Source organism: Ceratocystis lukuohia (assembly GCF_044167205.1).
Source record: "Ceratocystis lukuohia strain C4212 chromosome Unknown Supercontig1_pilon, whole genome shotgun sequence".
Taxonomy (NCBI): domain Eukaryota; kingdom Fungi; phylum Ascomycota; class Sordariomycetes; order Microascales; family Ceratocystidaceae; genus Ceratocystis; species Ceratocystis lukuohia.
This window is the reverse complement of record NW_027263520.1, coordinates 5,266,997-5,292,323: the sequence shown is the minus strand read 5'-3', so window position 1 is coordinate 5,292,323 and position 25,327 is coordinate 5,266,997. Positions and strand designations below refer to the sequence as shown.

The 25,327-nt window shown below is 49.3% G+C and overlaps 7 protein-coding genes across 7 annotated transcripts; 5 read left to right on the top strand and 2 right to left on the bottom strand.

The window, feature by feature from the left end:
• Nucleotide 1: 1 nt before the first annotated feature.
• On the bottom strand, nucleotides 2–2,376 carry HOO65_011302 (phosphoribosylaminoimidazole carboxylase; the record flags this gene model as incomplete). The annotated part of the gene is made up of 4 exons (XM_071005499.1): nucleotides 2–50; nucleotides 176–281; nucleotides 361–550; nucleotides 685–2,376. 4 exons carry the CDS (start codon nucleotides 2,374–2,376, stop codon nucleotides 2–4), a joined length of 2,037 nt encoding a protein of 678 aa, XP_070863123.1.
• Nucleotides 2,377–3,498: 1,122 nt separating this feature from the next.
• Nucleotides 3,499–5,115, top strand: HOO65_011301 (peptidase family M28; the record flags this gene model as incomplete). The annotated part of the gene is made up of 2 exons (XM_071005735.1): nucleotides 3,499–3,772; nucleotides 3,842–5,115. 2 exons carry the CDS (start codon nucleotides 3,499–3,501, stop codon nucleotides 5,113–5,115), a joined length of 1,548 nt encoding a protein of 515 aa, XP_070863122.1.
• Nucleotides 5,116–6,378: 1,263 nt separating this feature from the next.
• HOO65_011300 (Ribosomal N-lysine methyltransferase set10) lies at nucleotides 6,379–7,875 on the top strand (the record flags this gene model as incomplete). The annotated part of the gene is made up of 1 exon (XM_070999938.1): nucleotides 6,379–7,875. One exon carries the CDS (start codon nucleotides 6,379–6,381, stop codon nucleotides 7,873–7,875), a length of 1,497 nt encoding a protein of 498 aa, XP_070863121.1.
• Nucleotides 7,876–10,148: 2,273 nt separating this feature from the next.
• Nucleotides 10,149–10,487, top strand: HOO65_011299 (uncharacterized protein; the record flags this gene model as incomplete). The annotated part of the gene is made up of 1 exon (XM_070999937.1): nucleotides 10,149–10,487. One exon carries the CDS (start codon nucleotides 10,149–10,151, stop codon nucleotides 10,485–10,487), a length of 339 nt encoding a protein of 112 aa, XP_070863120.1.
• Nucleotides 10,488–11,900: 1,413 nt separating this feature from the next.
• HOO65_011298 (Aldehyde dehydrogenase) lies at nucleotides 11,901–13,537 on the top strand (the record flags this gene model as incomplete). Its single annotated transcript, XM_071005723.1, has 4 exons — nucleotides 11,901–12,025; nucleotides 12,102–12,301; nucleotides 12,367–12,547; nucleotides 12,646–13,537. The coding sequence occupies 4 exons, from the start codon at nucleotides 11,901–11,903 to the stop codon at nucleotides 13,535–13,537; spliced, it is 1,398 nt and encodes a 465-aa protein (XP_070863119.1).
• A 1,966-nt stretch (nucleotides 13,538–15,503) lies between these two features.
• Nucleotides 15,504–18,254, bottom strand: HOO65_011297 (uncharacterized protein; the record flags this gene model as incomplete). The annotated part of the gene is made up of 1 exon (XM_070999936.1): nucleotides 15,504–18,254. The coding sequence occupies one exon, from the start codon at nucleotides 18,252–18,254 to the stop codon at nucleotides 15,504–15,506; it is 2,751 nt and encodes a 916-aa protein (XP_070863118.1).
• Nucleotides 18,255–20,847: 2,593 nt separating this feature from the next.
• HOO65_011296 (uncharacterized protein) lies at nucleotides 20,848–23,598 on the top strand (the record flags this gene model as incomplete). The annotated part of the gene is made up of 1 exon (XM_070999935.1): nucleotides 20,848–23,598. One exon carries the CDS (start codon nucleotides 20,848–20,850, stop codon nucleotides 23,596–23,598), a length of 2,751 nt encoding a protein of 916 aa, XP_070863117.1.
• Between the last annotated feature and the right edge of the window lie 1,729 nt (nucleotides 23,599–25,327).

The following is a 25,327-nucleotide window of genomic DNA, read 5'->3' as shown; positions in this document are numbered from 1 at the left end:
GCTAGGGACCTTGTAGGATAGATGTCCAGGGCTTAATGGTGAAGAAAGGGCTGTCGTCGTGGCAGTCTAGAGTTTAATTTTAGAACGAAGAGTGACCCTGTGAAGTCACATGTTAGATATACCCCCACGGCACTAATAGATCGACTTTTTTTTTGTTCATATTACCGCAACTCACAAGTCTCTCTCTGCCTTAATCTTTGAGAGTAAAGACATTGCGTAGAATGTGTGTCTGGCGAGGGCTGCGTGTATACCTGGGCCTACCCAAGCAGGCCAGATAGTATCTATACAAACATTAAGTGAAAAAGCAAAAACCAACCCCGAGATTGCTTCCCTTCCCTCCCACCTATTTTTTAGCCATACCGTCCAAGTACGCTCTCCATCCGATGTCCAGCACCTTGGAGCTCTTAGCCTTAACGCTATCTTTCATGCCCGTCATATACTCCTCCATCTTGACGCGGTACTCGGGGAACTCGGCACCGAGAATGCGGATGGCTAGGAGGGCTGCATTGGTCGAGTTGTTGATACCGACAGTGGCTACGGGAATGCCGCGCTGTAAAAAAAAAGGGGGGAAGGTGGAGAGTTAATACTAGAAAGTAACTGGGAAATAGCATCACGCGAGAAGGATATGAGAATTGAGGAGGGTAGAAAGGGAAAAGGAAAAGCATGAGGAAAAGTAACACTTACCGGCATCTGCACAATGCTATGGAGGCTATCCACACCGTCCAAGTGCGTTGCCTTGACCGGTACGCCAATTACGGGCAACGGCGTATGCGATGCTGCCATGCCGGGCAGATGTGCCGCACCTCCTGCAGCACCAATAATAACCTTGATTCCCTCTGAGGCTGCTGCTTCTACCACCTCGGCCATGTACCCTGGAGTGCGATGGGCTGAGGTAATGTCCACACGGATCGGGACTTTGAACTCTTCTAGAATTTCTAGGCCGGCGCGCAGTACGGGCATATCTGAGTCTGAGCCCATAATAACGAGGACTTGAGCAGCGGCCTGTTTCTGAGCAGCGGAAGGAACAACCGCAGGGGCAGCTGCATTACGAAGGGCTTTGCTACCGGCCTCGACACGTTCGGCATGGATTTTAGATGCCAATTCAATGAGCGGCTGCGCAAGGGCTTCGAGCTCAGCAATTGGCTTGTTGCTACACAGCGTAATGTGGCCAATCTTTCGGCTAGGTTTGGCATCCTTACCGTACATGTGGATATGGATGTCCATGTCATCGTTGTATAGTGTTTCGGCTAGGGAGACTAGCGGTACATGGGAAGCAGGACCGGCGCCGCCAAGAACATTGATCATGATGGAAGAAGCGCAACGAGGAGTCAGCTTCTGCGAGGCAGGAATCAAGCCGCGGATGGCGTACAGCTGGGCCTTGTACTGTGACATTTGGGGAATGGCCTCGATGGTATAGTGGCCAGAATTATGGGGACGAGGGGCGACTTCGTTGACAAGGAGGTTGCCTGTGGTAGGAAGAGTTAGTTGCTGATACAGATGCGCCTTGGCTTCCTCGACTTTGATCTTACCTTCTGATGTGAGGAACATTTCAACAGCAAACACACCACGGCCCCAAAGCTGGTCGGCAACCTTGGAAGCCAAGGCCTGAGCTTTTTCGTTAATTTCCTTGCTGACACCACGAGGAGGATAAAAGGTTGTGGCACAAATGCTGTCCTCGTGCACAGTTTCAACAGCAGGGTAGGGGAATGTTTTGGGAACGCGAGGGCCGCCAGTTTGCTGCTCGACGTCGGATCTCACGACCATGACGGATAGTTCTTTGACAAACGGGACCATTTTCTCGGCGTAAAGATTTTCGGTCCCTAATTCACGGGAAACAAGCTCGGCATCCAAAGTATCTAGTTTAAGGTTGCCTCGGCCATCGTAGCTGTCATTACGGGACTTGAGCATCAGCGGCAAGCCCAGTTTCTCAGCGGCATCAGCAAGAGACATGGCAAAGTCAGCGCCACCGGAAATTGGAAGCTGCTCGGCCACAGAAATACCCTTGCTAGCGAAATACTCCTTTTGGCGAAACTTATCCTTGATAAGTGCCAGAGTGCGTGGAGCTGGGTGCACCTCAACAGACTTAGCAGAGCCATCAGCTAGCGTAACGCCGTTGTCAGCGATCTCCTGTAGCACAGCAGCATCAATATGCTCAATTTCAACTGTGAGGAAATCACAGCGGCGGGCCAGCTCACGAAGCTTCTCAGCATCTTTAAAGGAGCCCGTTACATGGTTATCGTGATGGTTGATCTTCTTAGCTGGGGCATCTTTATTGTCGAGGGTTACTATAGGGATGTTTAAAGGGAAGGCGGCTTGGGTCAGCATTTGGCCAAGCTGGCCGCCACCAGCAACACCAATAATGGGTGAGGTCGACATGTCGAGGAGAGGGTAGGGAACGAGAAGCGCGGAGTCACAGTAAATGGACTAGGAAGAGATGAAAAGTCTAAAACTGAGGCCTAGAAAATCTAGGCTATCGTCATGTGGGGTTGAGGAACTGACGGTTAGTGGCAGAATATTGCCCCTCGACGGCTGGATAGGGAAGGCGGTAAAGAAAGTTTTAGTGATTGCATCTTATCTTATCAGCATGGATTAGGGTTATTTAATTTAGCCTAAGGGCAGTCAGTTGTAGTGTGCAAGTTGCACTAGGTGGCTTACGAGATGAGATATTCTTGTCGTTTTTATCAAATTAAACATGCCGCAATTAATGAGCAATGAGATCAAGATCGCGATGCAGCCCGTTCCGCACAAAGCAAAGTCTAAGAGATGGACAAAAAAATGACGCAAATCTGGGCGGAGTTTTGATATTAGTACACTGCGGACTATAAGTGGGCTTAGATTGCGCAGTGACATCATTGATTGGCTGGGGAGGGTTTGAGTCAATGTTGAAGTTGGTAGTTTTGACCTAGGCATATAAATGAGGGTGGTAGGTACAAAAAGCATCGTGATACACTCTGCTAATTAATATTTCTCGATGAAAAGCCCCTTTTCATATCATTAGAGTCCCTAAAAGTCTCACAACCTGACTCTTGTGCGTCAAGCTACCTTGACTTTGCCCTGAATTCCCTCGTCACGTGCTCTCCTATTCGTCATAATACTAGTAGTAAAAGAAGAAGGCGCACGGTCCATGCATGTGAGGCTGCGCGTGCCTGCCGTCAGCTTGATAGCACACCGTCCCAAAGGGGCAAGAGCTTGTTTTGTTGTCGTGGGAACTTTGACACCCTAAAAATCAAGCGGGAGTATAAAAATCGCGGCCTTCCCCTTCCACCCGCTAGCCGTGGCGCCGTCCCTGAGATTTCTCTCATTTTTTCCCATTCTCTTTTCATTTGCGGTATAATTATTGGCTTTTTTTTTTCTCTCTTCGTGTCTCGCCAGCCTCGAAGATTTTTTTTTCAACCCGACTTTGGCTGCCTCTTGTTTTTTTCGCTTTTGCCCTGAGAGTGATCCAAGCTCTCTATCCTTTACCGTCCTCCCGGCCTTCTTTCTCCGACTCCCCTTACAATGAAGCTATACGCCGCTACCGCCGCCATGGCTATGGTGGGAAGTGCAAGTGCTGTGGCTGTTGGCTCACAGGTGCCTCTGAAAGCAACCACGGACTCTGCTGTTTCGGCCCCGGGGTCTCTTATGGCCGGCAGTAGATCTACCCTAACTTCCAAGGCTCTACAGGACAGCATCAAGGGCGCTCCTCTAATGGCGCGAGCTTCTGAGTTCTACAGTATTGCTAAGTTGAGTGAAAAGAAGTATGGCCATCCTACGCGCGTCATCGGCTCCCCTGGTAAGTCTCCGTATTGCCCACATTGCCCCTATTCGATGTCTATTGTGACTGACTCATCCCTTCTTTTAGGCCACAATGCCACCCTTGAATATATTAAGAGCGAGCTTGCCAAGCAGGGCGACTACTACTCTGTTTGGACGCAAGACTTTGAGGCCTTTGCTGGCGATGTACACTCTTCCTACCTGATTATCAATCACGTCAAGCTTAATGGTACGGCCATGAGCCTAAGTCCCTCGACCAAAGATGCCAAGGCGGTATCAGGAAAAATTGTTCCCACTTCTGGCACTGGCTGCAAGGCTGAGGATTACCCTTCACAAGTCAAGGGCTCAATTGCTTTTATCAAGCGTGGCGAGTGTGCCTTTGGTACTAAGTCTGAGCTGGCTGGCCGTGCTGGTGCTATTGCTGCTGTTGTCTATAACACTGAGCCTGGTGACCTTCATGGTACTTTGGGCGTCCCAACTCCCCATCACATTGCCACACTAGGCCTGTCGCAGGAGGAGGCCCAGCCTATTCTTGAGCAGCTCGGCCGTGGCAAGTGGGTGTCTGGTATCGCCATGGTTGACTCGACGGTTGAGCTCATCAACACTACCAACATTCTAGCCCAAACTACCGAGGGCGACCCTGACAACTGCGTGATGTTGGGTGCCCACAGTGACAGTGTAGCCGAGGGTCCCGGCATCAACGACGATGGATCGGGCAGCATGTCTCTGCTAGAGATTGCCAAGCAGCTGTCATCCTTCTCCGTGCGCAACTGTGTGCGTTTTGCCTGGTGGGCTGGCGAGGAAGAAGGCCTGCTGGGCTCTGATTACTATGTGGCCACGCTGCCTAAGGAGGAAAATTCCAAGATTCGTGTATTCATGGACTACGACATGCTGGCATCACCCAACTTTGCCTACCAGGTCTACGATGCCAACAACTACGCTAACCCTGCGGGCTCTGGCGAGCTCAAAGAGCTGTACATTGACTGGTACAAGGAGCACGGCCTCAACTACACCATGATACCTTTTGATGGTCGCTCTGACTATGACGGCTTTATCCGCAACGGCATTCCTGGTGGTGGTATTGCCACCGGTGCTGAGGGCATCAAGACCGAGGCTGAGGTGGCCATGTTCGGTGGCTCCGCTGGTGAGTGGTACGACCCCTGCTACCATCAACTGTGCGATGATGTTGGCAACGTCAACGAGACGGCTTGGGTGCTCAACACGCAGCTTGTGGCCCACTCGGTCGCCACCTACGCACTGTCATTTGACGGCTTCCCTGAGAGAGTGCTCACTTCCGATGCTAAGATCCTGGCATCCGAGGGCTACACTCCCAAGTTCCATGGTGGCAAGCTAGCAATGTAGAAAGAGGGTCGCCTGGACGCGATACTTCTATGAAGTAGCAGCTAGTATTTCATCTCGTGATATGTATCGACTTTTTTTTGGCGTTAGGGATTTTGCAACATGAGCCCAGTATTTTTTCGTTATGAGTAGTTTTAGTTTTACCATATGCATATGAGAAGGAGGATGAAGTATAACTTCTTATTTTAATGCTACAGTATTCTTTCCTTTTTATCCAAGATTAGGCTCGTCCTACTCCGACAGCCGCCGACTCTCGCTAGGAATAAACAGATCTAGCCTCACTACTGCGCTACAAAACTCCAGTGCATGCATCGTCTGTACAAGTCGCACCATGCTCATTGTCGTCCATCATCACTGCTTCATAGCTACACAAGTCTCCACATCAACATTCACGCCCGCCCCAAATACATATGTCGCGTATCCTTGCAGGACTAAACACATTCCTCGACAGAGGGAGGTACTGTCTTGCAGCCTTGGGCCTCATCGTATGGGCTTATTGGCGGTGCACGGGGCCGGGGTCATGACATTGGGGCGCATATCACACAAATCGAGGGGATGAGAGGAACCACCGCACATTCCCGTGTTAGAATTGGCCTTGTAAGAATAGCGCAGATTGAAGGCGTCTTCGGCTATACCATTAGTAGCCTCGATAACCTATTCACAGAAAGAAGATATAGGCGCTACTGTTGTAGACGTCATGACTACAGAATTGCGCGCGCAAATTGGGTATCATGGTCTCAAAGGTAGTGCGGACTTGGCGCAGGCGCAGGGCATGGTTGGTAGGTGTCTCGTCGCTAAAGCCGCCATGTTGCTATTGATAGTGTGCGGCTTGCGTGGTATGATGGACAAGGCGAGGACAGTGGGGGGACAAGAAGCGGGAATACTGGAAGTATGTTCATGGCCATGGCAACGATTTGGGTACCTTTTCTAGGCAGGTGATGACATACACGAGGGAAGCAGCCGTGTAGGGCTGTTTATGAGCTGCAGTGAGATGGAAAGCATGATAAGGGCTTGATAACTGATGACTGGGACAAGATAAGGAGTCTCTCGTGTTTGGTCTATGCAGTACCATGCGTGTCGGATCTGTGTGACTACACTGGACACGAACATTTTGTATGACTGTATGTTAGGGTTAGGGTATCGATTGTATGCTGACCGGGAAAACCTCGGATTGGGCATAACTAAAAAGGCAGACCTCCGCCCGCTAGTTCACACATGGCTGAAGATTTGTACTCTTAACCTACTCTCATTGTGCAACGTACTGCAATGTCACAATACGATGCACTCCAGTCATGGGCTACGGCTAATGGGGCTTACCTTAATCCCAAAGTAGCCATTGCCGTGTCACCGACCACCGGTGCCTCGTTTGTAGCCAGCGAAGAGATACCAAGGTCTGAGCCGATTGTTAGTTGTCCCATGCGACTATCGCTCTCATACCTGAATGTCCTCGAAGGAGCGCCCGCAGACTTTATCAACCCATGGACGACTAGCCCCCCGGGTGATGTGGCTAATGCTGGTAACCGTCCCGCAAGAGTCAAGAATATCCCGCTCCCCGCAGACTTCCTGGCGTCCACACCACCGCATGTCGTCTCTCGTTTCCTGCTGATGCAGCAGTATTTAGCCGGGAGTCAGTCATACTGGAATGCATACATGAATGCGTTGCCGCAGCCAGGCGAGCTTCAGCTGCCGGTGTTCTGGGATTCCGACGACACGGAGTTGCTAGATGGGACGAATCTGGGAGCTAGTGTGGTTGAGATCCGCACCCGACTGGCAGACGAGTATGCAGCCGCACGCAAGCTGTTGACTGGTTGGACTGAGGGTGGTTGGCGTGAGTTTTCGCGGGAGTTATACAGCTGGGCCTACGGAATTTTCACGTCGCGCAGCTTCACGCCGCTACTGGTGATCCCCAAGGGTGTGCAGGCAGCATTGGCAGCACCGCTAGGAGGGCGCCGCATGGACGAGTTTTCCCTGCTTTTGCCATTGTACGATATTGGGAACCATGACATGACGGTTCCGGTGACATGGACACCGTTAGACGCCGGGGAAAATGATGGGGGACTGAGCCGCGTGACGCTAACTGTGGATCGTGTGCATGCTAAGGACACGCAAGTGTTCAACAACTACGGCATGCGCACTAACTCGCAGCTTTTGCTATCGTATGGGTTCATGATTCCCGAGTCAGAGACGCTGCACAATGACTATGTGCACCTCAAGAAGCGCAACCAAAAGGCCGATGTGACGCATGACTACATATTGTCGCTGCACCCGGCAACAGACCGGCGGTCAGTGTTGCTGGAGCATCGGCAGATGGTCAAAGCAGGAAGACTGGAGGCACTCAGTAATCGTGGTAAACACGAGGTACTGTCGTCGTTCCAGCGTGTGCAGGACGAGATTGTGTATGACCTAGTGTTGATGCACGCCAGCCTGGACAAGCTGGGGGAGAAATTGGGCGTGCAGGCAGATCTACAGACAGACGACAGTATCAAGCAGGAGGTCTTGGCCAGGTTGTTGACCAAACAGGTGCCGGATGATGTCAGACCGTGGCTGCTGCAAACTATGGCAGTTATTGGTGCTCAGGCCATGGTGGCGCTAGAGAAATTAGACGAGACTGAGGTGGAGGTGGACGAGGATCAGATGCCGCATTTGACGCAGAATCAGCGGCTTGGGCTAGGGTACAGGAAAGCGTGTCGGAGGGTGCTAGAAAACGTATTAGAGGCGATAGATACAAGGCCGGTGGAGGATGGGGGTGAGGAGGAGGAGTAGGAGGAGGGGGGGAAAGAAGTAGCGGAGATTTGGACTTGGGTGAGACAGACACCAACCAACATGGACACGGGAAGGAGAGACAGCCCAGTAGCACAAGATGCAGAGGGCACAACCGGGCAACAAAGTGTCAAGGTTGTTGGTTATCCTCGCGTTGATACATGGGCAGTGCAGGACCGTGTATGGCACTGTGCTATTTATCCAAAAAGTTCTAGACCGCTTCTCCAGGCTATATCTTCTAGTAACTTGAACCTGGCTTGGTCCGACATGTTTATGGCTATCTATTGACTGCGGTTTTTTTGACAGGGGAAGGGGGATAGCGCACTGACAGTTTAGAGATGGGGAAATTTATTCAGCTGAGGACAAGTTCCTAAACAAGAAGAAGGGTGATGAGAGAGAGAGTAAGATGGAGGGGAGGAGGGGGCGAAGGGGACAAGGGTAAGGGAATGAATGGTGGATAACGCAAGGGAGAAGGGGGTAGAGGAGAGAGACAGGAAGAAGAAGCGAGTCAAGGGCATGAGAGAGAAAGTGGGAGACAGAGAACAAGGAAAGAAAAAAGAACAAGAAGCGAGGCAGGACAGCGCCACAGTGTGCAAACATGGATATTAGCACAGTCCCAGGAGGTGCTAGCGACAAGGCAGCCTGTCGATCAGGCTTGTTTTCTGTTTTCTTATTTTCCTGTGTTGGCAAGCGTTTTCAGGCGGTTGGCCCTATTGGCTGGTAGATGGTAGATGGATGGCTTGGTGATTGATTGGCGTTGTCTCTGTTTGTCTCTGTTTGGGTTGGACTTGTTGGAGCTGCTCATATGCGCGCCGGGTTTAATGACGTGCAGGTTTGGAGATGTTATCACACTGTGTTGTGGCAGGGTGGTTGTTATTCTGATTAATACGAGACAGGCCAGACAAACAAGGAGCCAAGGAGACAGGATCACAAGAGCAGAAGAACAAAGGACAAAGAAGACAAAGCAGAAGACATAGCAGAAGGGCTAAGAAGAAGCCTAGCAAAGCTCTTTGCCTTTTTCTATTTTTTCCCTAGTTATCATCTGGGCTCTGGGTTATCTATGGCTTCTGTTTGCTACACTACACTTCATACTCTCCCTACTTTCGTCTCTTCCTTCCTGATTCCTGATTCCTTCTTCCTGCTCCTACTCATGCTCCTACTCCTCCTCCTACTTCCTGTCTCCTCTTTCTTCCTTCTACCACTATGTATGGTTTGACTGCGAGCAAGCTGAACTCCAGGGGGGGGAGGGGGGCATGAACATGGCGTGCGTTACGCGTGGAGAGCAAACAGAAGCAAATTCGAACCCCAAGTCAAAGGCAGAGAGTTAAGTGAGCCGAAGAAGGGCCTGTTTGTTTGATTGCTTGTATCTTGTCATTAATTAGGCAAAAGCTAAGGCTGGGTTGTGAAGATAAATAAATGCCATGGAAACCCCTCTCCCGAGCTCCCGCTGCCCAAGTCCCCCCGTCTGTTGCTCCTCTTCAAGCTAACCTACCACTTTGCCCTGCCATTTGACCTTACTACGCCCCCCCCCCCCCCCTCCCCGATTCTCTTCTTTCGAGCTGCTTCTATAACTAGATGGTGATTTTAGCGAGCTGGTTCGACCTAGAGCTTGTGTGCATGTTTGGCAGGCTTGCACTTTCTTTTTCTCTTGCATTTGTTTTCCTGTCCTTCTAAGCCTCGAGTCTTGATTCTCGATCTTGTGTGTATGTGTATGTGTGTATATGTGTGTATGTGTGGCTAGCTGGTATCACTGAGTTGCACCATGTGTACCCATATCCGAGTACGTCCATCTCCTTCTCTCTTGTCTGTTCGTCAACCCCTCTAGCTCTAACATCACCCTCGTTCTTCTCTTGAATCTATAGCGCGATCTGGCTTGTGGCCACTGCAAATTCCTGATCCACATGTTCTGTGCGAACAACAGAAAGAACGGCCGTCGATGCCGGCGGTTTGTCATTCATCGGGAGTACTGGTAAGTTGGTGGGAGTAGTATTGCACTATAGCTTGCTGAAGCGCTGTTTCTTTGCTGACCTGCTCGTGGAAATAGGGGAAATACAATCTGCAGTAAGTTGATGCTTGCGTATGAGACTAGGGCAGGGAGCAAAAGGTCTGGCCTGGCCCGGAGTCCAGTGTTGATGTTGGTCCTAGTCTCGTCTGCTCGTCTGCTCGTCTGATACGCCTTCGAATATTAGCTGACCATTTCCTGCCTCCCCTCTTGCTGCTTAGGAGAGTGCCAGCCTCAGACAGCCCCAACAAGATACGATGCTGCTGGTTTCAAGATGCCCTATCCTGTCAAGAAGCGGCCGTCGGCTGCTATTTCAACAATGCGTAACAGCAGATCGATAGCAGCAGCGACGGCAGCGGCAGCAGGGCCAACAACTACCACGGTGTCAAAATCTACATCGCCAACGCCATCGCTAGTCTTGGCCTTGGCTGCTGGATCTTCTGGGCCCCCTTCAGGGTCTTCCTCCGAGTTTGCTTCTAATGCTACTGGACCTGGCTCTGGCAAGAATCCTGGTCCTGACCTATACGACACTTATGACGTCAGCAGACCAAAGACAGTCGTGAAAAGCGCTGGGATGACGATGCAGCAGCCGCTGCCACAGATTGGAGTGTGAGGGAGGGTAGCCCTATTTTTTTTTTTAATTTTTGGGTGGCTTTTTATTTTTTATTTTTCGCGATTAGGGAACCACTGAACCAAGTCCAACGATGACGGCACAACAACGACGATGACGATGGAACTATAGTGAAGGCCAACCAGAATTGGACCCCGCGCAAGTGGGAATACAAATGCGCCTGATAGTGGCATTTGTTTTGGCGGAGGATCTTTGGGTGGAATTTCCAGGGTGGGCGTATCATTATTTGTTATGTGGACACGGTATTTTATATCAGCTTTTGTGCTTGTTTTGTGTAGGTAGATGGATACAACAGAACTCCCTCCTCTTTTCCTCTTAGCCTCTCTCCATCTCGCTATCCTTTCATGTGCCTGTTTTCTGCCCAGCCCAACGTGCCCTTCTCTTCTTCCTCTTCCTCTCCTTTTCCTCTCCCGCTCCAGGGCTGATTGATGCCCAAGCTCTGGCGCTAAATCCCCCTCCATTTCTCTCTGGAGGTACTAATGGTGTTCATTCATGCACTTCGTCGCACCAGCATCTGCAAATACCCGCGCCTTCGCTTCCTTTTCTCTCTCTCTTTTCTAAAGTACAGCAACTTAAAGCGAGCGAGCAGAGCTATCCACTTGGTGACGTCATGCGTGTGGTGTCATTACGGTAGTGCCACTTACTGCTGCACTATTGCACTGCAGCTCACATTGCAATGCATTGCATTTGCAGGCAATAGCGGGCAATAAAGCCGGTCTAGTTCGCACCAAACCATGTCTTGTCTTGGAAGGGGAGGCGAGAGAAAGTCTGACAACAGGAGTTTGATAGGCACACCGAAGACATACCGACACCGGTGGTATCACGTGACCATATAGTCGGTCAAGGCATACCCCTCCTTCTAGCTCACCGAGAAGGAACAAGGATTGCTGTCAACGTAAAAGCCAGAAAAGCGGGGCGTACAAAGTAGAGGCTTTCGGCTGCCATCCCATAGGCCTTTGCTAGGCGACTGGGGGAGGGCGGCAGCCCAAGCTTAAAGCTAGATAGAGCTTTTGGTGCCATGGATCGTCTTTTTTGTATCGAGAGGTCTCCCACTCTCGGTTAAATCGCCGGTCAGCTCGCTGGACGGCTCTCCATCTCTCTTATCAATGCCGGCTCGCTCGCTCAGGTATCCTCCCTTGCCGGCTGGCAGGCAGAACTGCTTATCTAGCCCGCTGCTATCAAATCCCGCTTTTCTGGTGGCACCTTGCTGTAGTGGGGTGGAGTTTTGGCCCCTGGCCCGGCTTGGCCTTTGCCTTGGTTCCGCTATTAGTTATTGGGAGGTTTGCCAGCCAGCTTTAACTATACTTCCGAATACATCCGCCAGTCTTTGAATCTCTCTTCATACAGTCTTGCTATCGCTTCTGCCGTCTCAGCTTCGATTCCCAAGTCGCAACCATGTCTCACCCGGTTTCTCTAACAGCCCCCAACGGCGTGACCTGGTCTCAGCCCACTGGCCTCTTTATCAATAATGAGTTTGTGCCTTCATCTAATGGCCAAACTATCCAGTCTACCGATCCAGCGTGAATCTTGCCTTTTCTTTGTTCTGTCTCCTGCCCTTCTTTTTGCTTCTCGCTAACCTCCTCCTTCGCCATCTAGCACTGAAGAGCCCATTGTCTCCGTCTCCGCTGCCACCGCTGACGATATCGATACCGCCGTTAAAGCTGCCGCTAAAGCATTAAAGAGCGCCGAATGGAAAGACCTCTCTGACGCTAATAGGGGCAAGTTGCTTTGGAAGCTGGCTGATCTGCTGGAAGAGAATAAAAAGCTATTTGCTACTATTGACGCCTGGAGCAATGGTGCGTGCAGCCAGCCCTGTGTCTAATAACCCTAAGCTAAACAGAAATTAACCCTATTGTTACAGGCAAAACCTATGCTGAAGCTCTCGCTATTGATATGGTTGAGTCTGTCAGCACTCTCCGGTACTATGCTGGATGGTGTGACAAGATCCATGGCCAGACCATTGTGCTCCCTAACAAGCTGGCCTACACTCTACGCCAGCCCATTGGCGTCGTTGGTCAAATCATTCCCTGGAACTATCCCATGTCCATGGCTACTTGGAAGCTTGGGCCAGCTCTAGCCTGTGGCAATACTGTTGTGCTCAAAGCCGCTGAGCAGACCCCTCTGTCGATTTTAATGCTAGGAACCCTGGTCAAGGCAGCTGGCTTCCCCCTGGTGTAGTCAACTTTGTCAACGGCTATGGCAAGGAGGCCGGAGGTGCTCTTGTTGAGCATCCCTTGGTTGACAAGATTGCGTTTACTGGCTCTACCACTACCGCTACCCATATAATGGCCGCTGCTGCAAAGACCCTGAAGAATATCACCCTCGAAACTGGAGGCAAGTCGCCGCTGCTCGTTTTCGAGGATGCTGATATGGATCAGGCTGTGAAATGGTCTCACATGGGCATCATGTCCAACCAGGGCCAGATTTGCACGGCCACCTCCCGTTTGCTTGTGCAAAAAAGCGTCTATGCCGACTTTGTCGCCCAGTTCATCGATAGAGTCAAGGCTGTTAGTGTTACCGGTAGCCAATGGGCCGAGGGAGTGTACCAGGGCCCACAGGTTTCCAAGGCCCAAAAGGAACGTGTGCTTTCGTACATTCAGGCTGGTAAGGATGCCGGTGCTACTGTTGCCCTGGGAGGTGGTGTGCCTGCCCATTTGCCAAAGGGCTACTATGTCGAGGCTACAGTTTTCACCGATGTCACTCCAGACATGGCTATCTTCAAGGAGGAGATTTTTGGGCCGGTAGTGGTGATTATGCCCTTTGAGACAGAGGAGGAGGCTATCAAGCTGGCTAACAGCACATCTTATGGATTGGGAGCTGCTGTATTCACGACCAACTTGGAACGCAGTCACCGGGTTGCTGCTGATATTGAGACTGGTATGGTTTGGATCAACAGCACACAGGACTGTGATCCACATGTGCCATTTGGCGGTGTTAAGCAAAGTGGCATTGGCCGTGAGCTGGGCGAGGCTGGGCTGGAGGCTTACACACAGATCAAGTCTGTGCATATCAACATGGGAACAAGATTTTAGGTTAGGCTGGCGCAAGTAGAGGACTTGAGAGCATGTAAATAGGCGTCGTACATGGGGAGGGGAAATATTGGTCAAATGCGCACGTTGTCTGCACTTATTAGCTTGCGCTAGAGTAACGGCAATGGTGGTACGGGATGATGAGTGCCTCAATATAGGCCTGAGCCTTTTGGCGCTCACATAAAATTGTGCTTACTGATCAATGTGTGGCAGGTCTGTACTGGCGGGGAAACCCCCATAAAGACATCAACAACCAATACTGGCTATGCATTCGACACACTACTGCTATACACTAACTAATATGAAATCTAGAGGTTATCTGGAACATTGGCAATGAGCACATTGGCAAGGGTAAAACTGGGCTGTAAATGGTGGATGCTGTGGACTGGGAATAATGGAAGCCCACACGTTGAAGGCTACATGTCGTTATAAGTACCCATGAGATACATAGTAGAGTATCAAAATATGGAGTAGTAGCTGTACAAGTACAGGCTTGTTCCGCGATGCGAACCGGCATTTCATAGCCTGTCCTTTGCACCTGTCCTAGGTGAGGTAATACATTCATTCGTCCCCTTGACACTACTCTTGTTGCTGCGGTTCCATAACTAAATAGACCGTATTCTAGCCGAATATGACACCTGCTGACGTGAGATATATCACCAAGTGTGCGTGGTACACCGAGTCTTCATAATACGTTTCTATTTATCCTAGCATAAGCTGCCTACTCCATCTTGGTATGGTAACTGGGGGGGCTTGGGCTTGGGATTTAGTAGCTAATGTAATATTTTCTGTGTTGGCTTGCCTGCCTTGACGCCTCCCTGGATATAATAGAGATAGGGCTACTAGAACACTGGAGAATGAACTGCGCTTTGAATTGTCAGCCAAATGGATATACGCCCCTCCCTGTAGTCTCCTCATCGCTATATAAGCAAGAAGCCGTGTCTAAGTAGTCTTGACTGGTCTGTTAACATGGTATGTGAAAACATGGCATCACCAAGTACCACGATGATATATATTCCAGTGTATGTAGGCTCGAGCTGCTCGTAGTCTAACTGGGCTTTGAATACATCGTTTCTTACACTTCAACACCTCGCAGGTTCCATCATGATGTTTCCAAAAGATCAACACACTAGTTTCTTCATGATTTTGCAATAAGCTTTCTTTCCCTTGTTCAGTATTCTTGTGCTGCCCTTCTTGTTACCCTTCACGCTTGATCTAGTGCTACTGGCACCTGTGAGCAACCTTGGCGGTGCTCTTGTAGGACGAACCAGCTTATCTTCTACCTTTCCTTGGGCAAAGTCACAAACCTCGGAACACTCAAAGATATCTACCAATACTAACTAGCCCGAGAACCCTGAAGAATCACCCCAGATCATCTTCAGCCAGTTTTTCGCCGGTGACTCAAATGAGGTGTGATTACTTTACCTTGGCAAGCTAGATTGAAACTTCGAGTGCCATATTCCATAAAAGCTGGCAGTTAAGCGCTGTCTAGCAAGTAAAGGGCCGACTCTCCCGATGGCTAGTATAGGTGGCGAGAGCCATAGAACAGCCAGGGGAGCTAGCAAAATGCGATGCAGATAGCCGAAGAAAGAAAGCGTATATCAAGAGCCGGTCCCTGTGGCAGAAGCGGGCAGGCTTAGCAGTGAAGAATGGGGGCTTTGCGATGGATAATACTAGAGCCGAGCGGCTTGCCTATGCGGCTGGCAGTAGTGTAATGCGTGTTCAGCAACGGGAAACTAACGTCCGTCGGCATTGTTTTGGAACTTGTCGTGACATGACTGACTTGGCTGAGAGAAAGAAAAACGCAATCAGTAATTAATACAAAGCAGCCGCGAGGCCACGATAACAGAAAAATATGCCACTGGGAAAGCAAAGTATCGTCTAAAATCTAATAGTCAGAACAAGTGGAAGTACTATACGCTCATGAAAAACAAAACAAGGAAACAAAGGAAAAGCAACCCAAGTAAAATCAATTCTCCAACGCCCAAAACAACCTGGGCATCTCCACCATCTCATTTGTGAAGCTTTTCACTGAGATCTTTTTGCAATACTCGAACTGGCGCGACTTCTCGGCAGCCTTTTTCTTTTGCTTCACCCACAGCTTCTCAAATGATTCCAAATACCCAAACGACCACTGTGGCCGGCGATAGACTTTGGACAGGGAAAAGCCAAACACCATGACATTGTCAGTTTCGGAGTTGTACCGCATTTTGTTCAGGCTCAAAGTTCTCCACGTCACGCCTTGCCCGTGAATAGCGCGGAGCGATTTCACGCCTCGGTCTTTAAGTGACCAATATGCCTTGTTTGACACGTTAAGCTGATCCCCTGCCCACGAGAGGAACATCATAAACCCGAGAGTGTATCCTGAGCGGTGAGGAAAGTCCCGGTCCATTTTACACAAGTCTATTGTGCCAAGATAAACGGGGACAAAGGTACCTTGGATTGGCTCGAGACGATGATACACACAGGCCTCATTCCCAAAACGGTCTGCGTTAGACTTGGGGGTGCCCTTTCCCACAAACTTGTAGCCATAGCCTAGTAGAGTGACAGCAAATAAACCAGTGAAGGTTCCGGAAATACACAGGTCCTCAATGCCACGATACTGGAGCTCATCTATTTGCTTTTTGAGAAGCTGACTCCATTTCTGGTACGAGACAGGATGATGGCCAGAAAAGTCATTGATGCTTTTCTTTTGGCGATGGAGAGCTACATTAGGACACATAGAATCCAAAGTTGTTCCCTTGACCAGACCTAGCAGGCATTTCTGCGTGCAGTAGCCAGTTAACTGTCGACTATCACCGCTGTTGTAAGTCGACTCTTGTTGGCTGGAGCTGCTGTCACTATCATCCCTAGCACCACTACTGCCACTACCACTAGGTGATCCTTGATGGTCACCAGCAGGACCACCTTGTGTCCCCGAAGAATTGGATCCCGATCCACCATTACTATCGTCATCAGGCCAACGTCGGCTGGGTCTAAAAGATTCGTTATTTTCATCATCACTTTGACTACGTTTTCTTTTGCGCAAATGATATGGCGAACGGCGCAGATCACGGAAACTCGCAGGTCGATAGGCGGGTGAATCTGGTGAGGCTTGTCTTGCAGACTCTGGGATTTTTTCCAGGAGATTTTTAGGATCAACTAGCCAATTCTTCATGTTAGCGGACACTTCACTACATTTTTGTTGGTCGTGAAGACGGCGCTGCCCAGTCTCGCCAAGCGCTATGATGGTAAAGGCCAAATGCTGCCCTAGAGCTGAGTACCAATGGCGAGTAGTAGTCTCAAACTCCTCGCGCATCTCTGGTTCTGGCTCTGCAAGATGGTAGAGAAGCGTTTCTGGATGGGCCCAATCTATGTTTAGAAACACAGTAGATTCCCCATTGGAGACGAGACCATACTCCAGTCCAGCACGAATCATATAATCGTATGCCTGTGTAATTGAGGCGGCAGTAGCCCTCTCGGCATGGTATTTGAACAGGCCAGCAGTGTCGTCAGGATGAGGGATGGTCACGCGGTTCACGACATCTTCGAAGATCTTATTCACTTGCAAACCAGCACGAAGGTGGTGAGTTGTCAGTTTGTGGGGGGCCTTCAACTCTGAAATATAAGCCCAAGACTGCTTGTTGGTAGTACGGTCCGTCGGTATACATACACAAAACCGGACGGGATTAATTGCCCCATAATGACTTTCCGGTCGAAGCGTAATATTTTCTGGGGGAGTTCTGGGCCTTGCGGCAGAAGAGTCTTGAGAGCTACTTTCCTCGTCAAAAACTTTACTGATGACATGGGCGTAGTTCTCAAAAATGATGCCTCGTCCAACATCAAACTTGGCACTGAAGCTCTCATCATGGGCGAGGGCTTTGAGTATGGCCATGATCGGTTCCTCGATGCTACTAGCCATGAAATGCTCAAGGGCCTTTTCATCAGCCACAGCCCGACTGGACATTCGTTGGCCTAAGGCGGTCAAGAAGTGCTTAGACTCGAAGATTCTTTTGGCAGCAACGGATGACTCCCGCAAGCTTGCGATAGCAAGCTGTTGGGCACTGATGAAGTTCGACCAGGGCTTCAAGTACGTAGGACAGTTTTTGCTGGTGCTGCCAGAAACAGCGCCCCGGGTCCCAAAGTTCTTATTCCTCTGTACGCACAATTTAGATGACACTAGAGAGCTGCAGGCCTCTACGTATTCGTCCAAGGTCGTTAACTGAATAGCCTCTGCAGAAGCTTTGGCGTGTTGCTGCGCCTCCGTGGCCTGTTTTTGCGCCTCATTAACCTTTTCTTCGGCTTGTTTTTGTGCCTCCGTGGCCTGTTTTTCCGCTTCCTTAACTTTCTTTTTGGCTTGTTTTTGTGCTTTCATGGCCTGTTTTTCCGCCTCCTTAACCTTTTCTTCGGCTTGTCTTTGTGCTTCCTCAGCTTTTTGTGCTGCTTGTCGCTGTTCTTCTACGGCATTGTCAGCCATGTCTTCAGCGCGCCGGGCTTGCCTTTCTTCGGTTTGGGCTCGCTTCTTTTCGGATCGGGCTTGCTTTTTGTTGGCTCGGGCCAGTTTTTCCGCTGCTTGCGCTCGATCATCGTTGGATTTGGCTCGCTCTTCCGCTGCTCGGGTCTTCTCTTCCGCTGCTCGGGTCTTCTCTTCCGCTGCTCGGGTCTTCTCTTCCGCTGCTTGGGCCCGCTCTTCGGCCGATTTCACCAACTGTGTAAGACGTTCAATGTTTGATGATTCCATTGTGAATCACACTAGATCAAACACCAATAAAAGCACAAGCCACAATGTGAAAAAATGAAGATATCGAGGAAAATTGGTGACACCAATAAATGAGATGGTATTACCAGGCCGTTAAAGGATATCGGAAAATAGAAAGAAAGTTGGCTTGGTAGGAGAGATGCTAAAGCAGAGTTGGATTAATATACAAAAGAAATTAATTTAGTGGGGGGAGCACAACAATAAACAAGGGAGGCAGGCAACCTATTACCATCGTTTAAGCGACATTCTGCCGTTCGTAGTTACTAGTTTTATCAAATCGCCAGGTAATTAGTCACATCACGAGGATCTAAATTAATAGACCCTCCCAAATAATCACGGCCTACGAGCGAACGCCAAGCTTCATTCTAGTTGGTACTGAGTGTCGGGCACTGTCACACTCAACACAATAATGTACAAGCTATTCCCTTTTCTATCGAACCAATACTCTACGACGAAATACAGGTCTGAGGAGCTCTACGACGCAATTTCCCGAGCCACTATCAACCGCCTCACTACCTCTTAAAGACTTCGAAGGCTACCTATAGGAATCAAAAGCCGAGTTTCTCAAACCCAGAGTAAGGAAATGTCAAATAGCAGCCCGGTACCTTGGTTGGTTATGTCAAGGTTACACAACGCAACTGTTCCTTGTAAACCCTGTTTTTATACCAAGCAGGCTGGCTGGCTATTTAGATGTCCCTTGTCTAGGCTCTAGTAAAGATCAAGAAGCGGCAAAAGGGTACAAAATTCTATCTTAGGTAAAATGGTGAGTGACAACGAGACTAAAAGTCTTTCGCAGACGTGCCTCTCGATGAAGCCAGCGGACAGGGCACGCTGTCCAATTAATAGCAACAGTAACGTGTTGTAGAATTGGGGTTATTCATTTTTCTCTCTCTCCTTCGTCAGCACCTGAGTACTTGGCGCGTTGTGTTCAGTAAGCAATTTATCAGCTATTACCTTCACATCATGTAGCCGGGGCGGAAATCCTCGCGAATCTAGATCTAGGATGAACTAGATAATGGTTTGTCGGTCAGTCGCTGCTCGGTACTGATTCTGTTCAGCAAGCCTCTGGCTTCGACAAGGAACTAAGCCGTGAGTCTCATCACTGTAATATTTGATATTTGCAGATCGGGCAGTAAGACGAAGAAGCAATGGGGGTTCTTCACCGCTGACTTCAACTTGAGTTGCTCAAGAAGCCCCTTGAATTGCTTGCAACTGTTCGGCAACCCGTGAATCGATAAGTCGAGCTGCTTCTCCCATTCAAGTGACAGATGTCTGGGCATTTCTAGCAACCCTATTCGCCTGCGCATTGGCGGCGATTGCTGCTCGAATAGCTGAGTTTACGCGACTCAGAGATTGCTCAACGAACGAAGCTGCTTGTGTCGAATTTCCGGTAGCGTTTGACGCTGTTTGAGCCGCGCTGGCAGCCAAGCGTGCAGCGTGGGATGCCGCTTTGGCAGCAACTTGATTTGACTAAAGTGCTGGGTTTCGCTGCTCTCTGATCGCTCCAACAAAAAGGCCGGCAGCAATTCGTGCTGCAGTTCTACGGATTCATAGATGCTGGTCGACAGCATGGCTTCTTATAGAGCGAGTCGACTGACCCACCTCATGGGCCATGTCTACATCGCCCGAGACAGTGTCAATGCTTTCCGGTACGGCTGTTAGTCCGTGAGGATCCTTAGGTGGAGTTGGGGCTGAAAGAGTCTTGACAGTAAGAGCCAGCGAATCTAGTGGTGACCCGGATAGCCCAGTTACAGAATTGAGTAGTCCACTAGTGAGTTATAGAAGTGGCAGACTGGAGAAGTAGCCCCCCTGATCTAAATTCAATGGATGGAGAACAACATGACTGACGGATACAATACAATTTGTACTATAAGGTTATGAGCCCGGACACTTAGATACGATCACGTCTCCAGCTATCTTTCAGTCGCTGTCTTCTGAGTTAAACTCTACTCTAAAGTCGCTGCCTCCGCGACAAAACCCATTTTTCCATATCTACCCTTTTTCGTCCCAATATTGCGCCTCATCGTCTTGTCTACTTCGTTGAACATCTCTCTCCCCACTACAGGGCTTCTGCCCATTCTCTAGCCCGAAAGGATGGCTGTGTATCCACGATGGAAAGAAAGAGCTATGAGATTTGCTGAAAACTGTGGCTTTGCAGATGATCTTCATACTCCTCTTGACGCCATCAGTGAGGAGGACTACCTCAAGTTTCCGAACAGCCCTTCGAAAGCTCTCTGAGCGAAACAATTCTTTCAAGCTTACTTACATGAGAAATTTGAGGCCATGTACATCGAGGCTTACGTCACGTATAACACTCGCTATAGACGGCAGATTATCGCTTAAACGATGGGTGATATTGTTGTGCTCCCCCCACTAAATTAATTTCTTTTGTATATTAATCCAACTCTGCTTTAGCATCTCTCCTACCAAGCCAACTTTCTTTCTATTTTCCGATATCCTTTAACGGCCTGGTAATACCATCTCATTTATTGGTGTCACCAATTTTCCTCGATATCTTCATTTTTTCACATTGTGGCTTGTGCTTTTATTGGTGTTTGATCTAGTGTGATTCACAATGGAATCATCAAACATTGAACGTCTTACACAGTTGGTGAAATCGGCCGAAGAGCGGGCCCAAGCAGCGGAAGAGAAGACCCGAGCAGCGGAAGAGAAGACCCGAGCAGCGGAAGAGAAGACCCGAGCAGCGGAAGAGCGAGCCAAATCCAACGATGATCGAGCGCAAGCAGCGGAAAAACTGGCCCGAGCCAACAAAAAGCAAGCCCGATCCGAAAAGAAGCGAGCCCAAACCGAAGAAAGGCAAGCCCGGCGCGCTGAAGACATGGCTGACAATGCCGTAGAAGAACAGCGACAAGCAGCACAAAAAGCTGAGGAAGCACAAAGACAAGCCGAAGAAAAGGTTAAGGAGGCGGAAAAACAGGCCATGAAAGCACAAAAACAAGCCAAAAAGAAAGTTAAGGAAGCGGAAAAACAGGCCACGGAGGCACAAAAACAAGCCGAAGAAAAGGTTAATGAGGCGCAAAAACAGGCCACGGAGGCGCAGCAACACGCCAAAGCTTCTGCAGAGGCTATTCAGTTAACGACCTTGGACGAATACGTAGAGGCCTGCAGCTCTCTAGTGTCATCTAAATTGTGCGTACAGAGGAATAAGAACTTTGGGACCCGGGGCGCTGTTTCTGGCAGCACCAGCAAAAACTGTCCTACGTACTTGAAGCCCTGGTCGAACTTCATCAGTGCCCAACAGCTTGCTATCGCAAGCTTGCGGGAGTCATCCGTTGCTGCCAAAAGAATCTTCGAGTCTAAGCACTTCTTGACCGCCTTAGGCCAACGAATGTCCAGTCGGGCTGTGGCTGATGAAAAGGCCCTTGAGCATTTCATGGCTAGTAGCATCGAGGAACCGATCATGGCCATACTCAAAGCCCTCGCCCATGATGAGAGCTTCAGTGCCAAGTTTGATGTTGGACGAGGCATCATTTTTGAGAACTACGCCCATGTCATCAGTAAAGTTTTTGACGAGGAAAGTAGCTCTCAAGACTCTTCTGCCGCAAGGCCCAGAACTCCCCCAGAAAATATTACGCTTCGACCGGAAAGTCATTATGGGGCAATTAATCCCGTCCGGTTTTGTGTATGTATACCGACGGACCGTACTACCAACAAGCAGTCTTGGGCTTATATTTCAGAGTTGAAGGCCCCCCACAAACTGACAACTCACCACCTTCGTGCTGGTTTGCAAGTGAATAAGATCTTCGAAGATGTCGTGAACCGCGTGACCATCCCTCATCCTGACGACACTGCTGGCCTGTTCAAATACCATGCCGAGAGGGCTACTGCCGCCTCAATTACACAGGCATACGATTATATGATTCGTGCTGGACTGGAGTATGGTCTCGTCTCCAATGGGGAATCTACTGTGTTTCTAAACATAGATTGGGCCCATCCAGAAACGCTTCTCTACCATCTTGCAGAGCCAGAACCAGAGATGCGCGAGGAGTTTGAGACTACTACTCGCCATTGGTACTCAGCTCTAGGGCAGCATTTGGCCTTTACCATCATAGCGCTTGGCGAGACTGGGCAGCGCCGTCTTCACGACCAACAAAAATGTAGTGAAGTGTCCGCTAACATGAAGAATTGGCTAGTTGATCCTAAAAATCTCCTGGAAAAAATCCCAGAGTCTGCAAGACAAGCCTCACCAGATTCACCCGCCTATCGACCTGCGAGTTTCCGTGATCTGCGCCGTTCGCCATATCATTTGCGCAAAAGAAAACGTAGTCAAAGTGATGATGAAAATAACGAATCTTTTAGACCCAGCCGACGTTGGCCTGATGACGATAGTAATGGTGGATCGGGATCCAATTCTTCGGGGACACAAGGTGGTCCTGCTGGTGACCATCAAGGATCACCTAGTGGTAGTGGCAGTAGTGGTGCTAGGGATGATAGTGACAGCAGCTCCAGCCAACAAGAGTCGACTTACAACAGCGGTGATAGTCGACAGTTAACTGGCTACTGCACGCAGAAATGCCTGCTAGGTCTGGTCAAGGGAACAACTTTGGATTCTATGTGTCCTAATGTAGCTCTCCATCGCCAAAAGAAAAGCATCAATGACTTTTCTGGCCATCATCCTGTCTCGTACCAGAAATGGAGTCAGCTTCTCAAAAAGCAAATAGATGAGCTCCAGTATCGTGGCATTGAGGACCTGTGTATTTCCGGAACCTTCACTGGTTTATTTGCTGTCACTCTACTAGGCTATGGCTACAAGTTTGTGGGAAAGGGCACCCCCAAGTCTAACGCAGACCGTTTTGGGAATGAGGCCTGTGTGTATCATCGTCTCGAGCCAATCCAAGGTACCTTTGTCCCCGTTTATCTTGGCACAATAGACTTGTGTAAAATGGACCGGGACTTTCCTCACCGCTCAGGATACACTCTCGGGTTTATGATGTTCCTCTCGTGGGCAGGGGATCAGCTTAACGTGTCAAACAAGGCATATTGGTCACTTAAAGACCGAGGCGTGAAATCGCTCCGCGCTATTCACGGGCAAGGCGTGACGTGGAGAACTTTGAGCCTGAACAAAATGCGGTACAACTCCGAAACTGACAATGTCATGGTGTTTGGCTTTTCCCTGTCCAAAGTCTATCGCCGGCCACAGTGGTCGTTTGGGTATTTGGAATCATTTGAGAAGCTGTGGGTGAAGCAAAAGAAAAAGGCTGCCGAGAAGTCGCGCCAGTTCGAGTATTGCAAAAAGATCTCAGTGAAAAGCTTCACAAATGAGATGGTGGAGATGCCCAGGTTGTTTTGGGCGTTGGAGAATTGATTTTACTTGGGTTGCTTTTCCTTTGTTTCCTTGTTTTGTTTTTCATGAGCGTATAGTACTTCCACTTGTTCTGACTATTAGATTTTAGACGATACTTTGCTTTCCCAGTGGCATATTTTTCTGTTATCGTGGCCTCGCGGCTGCTTTGTATTAATTACTGATTGCGTTTTTCTTTCTCTCAGCCAAGTCAGTCATGTCACGACAAGTTCCAAAACAATGCCGACGGACGTTAGTTTCCCGTTGCTGAACACGCATTACACTACTGCCAGCCGCATAGGCAAGCCGCTCGGCTCTAGTATTATCCATCGCAAAGCCCCCATTCTTCACTGCTAAGCCTGCCCGCTTCTGCCACAGGGACCGGCTCTTGATATACGCTTTCTTTCTTCGGCTATCTGCATCGCATTTTGCTAGCTCCCCTGGCTGTTCTATGGCTCTCGCCACCTATACTAGCCATCGGGAGAGTCGGCCCTTTACTTGCTAGACAGCGCTTAACTGCCAGCTTTTATGGAATATGGCACTCGAAGTTTCAATCTAGCTTGCCAAGGTAAAGTAATCACACCTCATTTGAGTCACCGGCGAAAAACTGGCTGAAGATGATCTGGGGTGATTCTTCAGGGTTCTCGGGCTAGTTAGTATTGGTAGATATCTTTGAGTGTTCCGAGGTTTGAGACTTTGCCCAAGGAAAGGTAGAAGATAAGCTGGTTCGTCCTACAAGAGTACCGCTAAGGTTGCTCACAGGTGCCAGTAGCACAAGCTTAAGCGTGAAGGGTAGCAAGAAGGGCAGCACAAGAACACTGAACAAGGGAAAGAAAGCTTATTGCAAAATCATGAAGAAATGAGTGCGTTTATCTTTTGCAAACATCATGATGGTATTGAAGGAGGTGTAAGAAACGTCGACCCTGATCGTCGTGACAGCAAATGTGGGGAAAACGGTGCCCACCAAATTAACTTGCTGTGGTCTAATGGTCTATGCTTTGTCACGTGATGATGTGGCGCAAAGTGGCTGATACATCGTATTGTACCACCACGCATCTGTAATCATCTAGCCCTGATCTTTTCAATAACGCAGTGCTCGTTCATTGTCTCGTGAAATAAGAAGCTTTAACAAAAACATTCTCACATTTCACAACAGAGCAAAACATCGCAACATCTCAAAGGCGCTTTAAGGACAATTGCAAGTCCCCCCACTCTTGTGGGTGAGCTATTTAAATCGACTGGCCGCCAGTTGACGCATCTGCTTCGATCCTCAACCATGAAACCCCAGATTAGATTGAGTCCAAGCCAAAGCTTAAGGAACGTTGTGGTCCCTGGCCATAGATCCTCAAGAGCGATGATAGTTGGACAACACTAGTAGTGTTCCCGGATGAAGAAAAGTCGCTGGCATCATGGTCAAAATGGCCAAACCGCCAAGATCCCAGAAGCCACTTTGGGCATATATGCTTGTAAGCTCTTAGTGGGCGATAACATATTACCTCTACAGATTTTGGAGTCTTAAAGCTTGTATGCTCCAAAAACGCTAAATTGCCTGTTGTAGTGCTCAGCGGTTCGGGAACCATATAACCCAAAGCACTCGTAGCCTAACAATATGCTTTCAAACAAGCATGTGCCCTACTCAGATAGTCCTCTCCCCACGTCTATACAGCGTAACTCGTAAAATTGGACATGTGTATTATGCAGATTATTATGATGTAATATGATCTGAGGTGCTGTTATGCGATGCAAAGTAAAG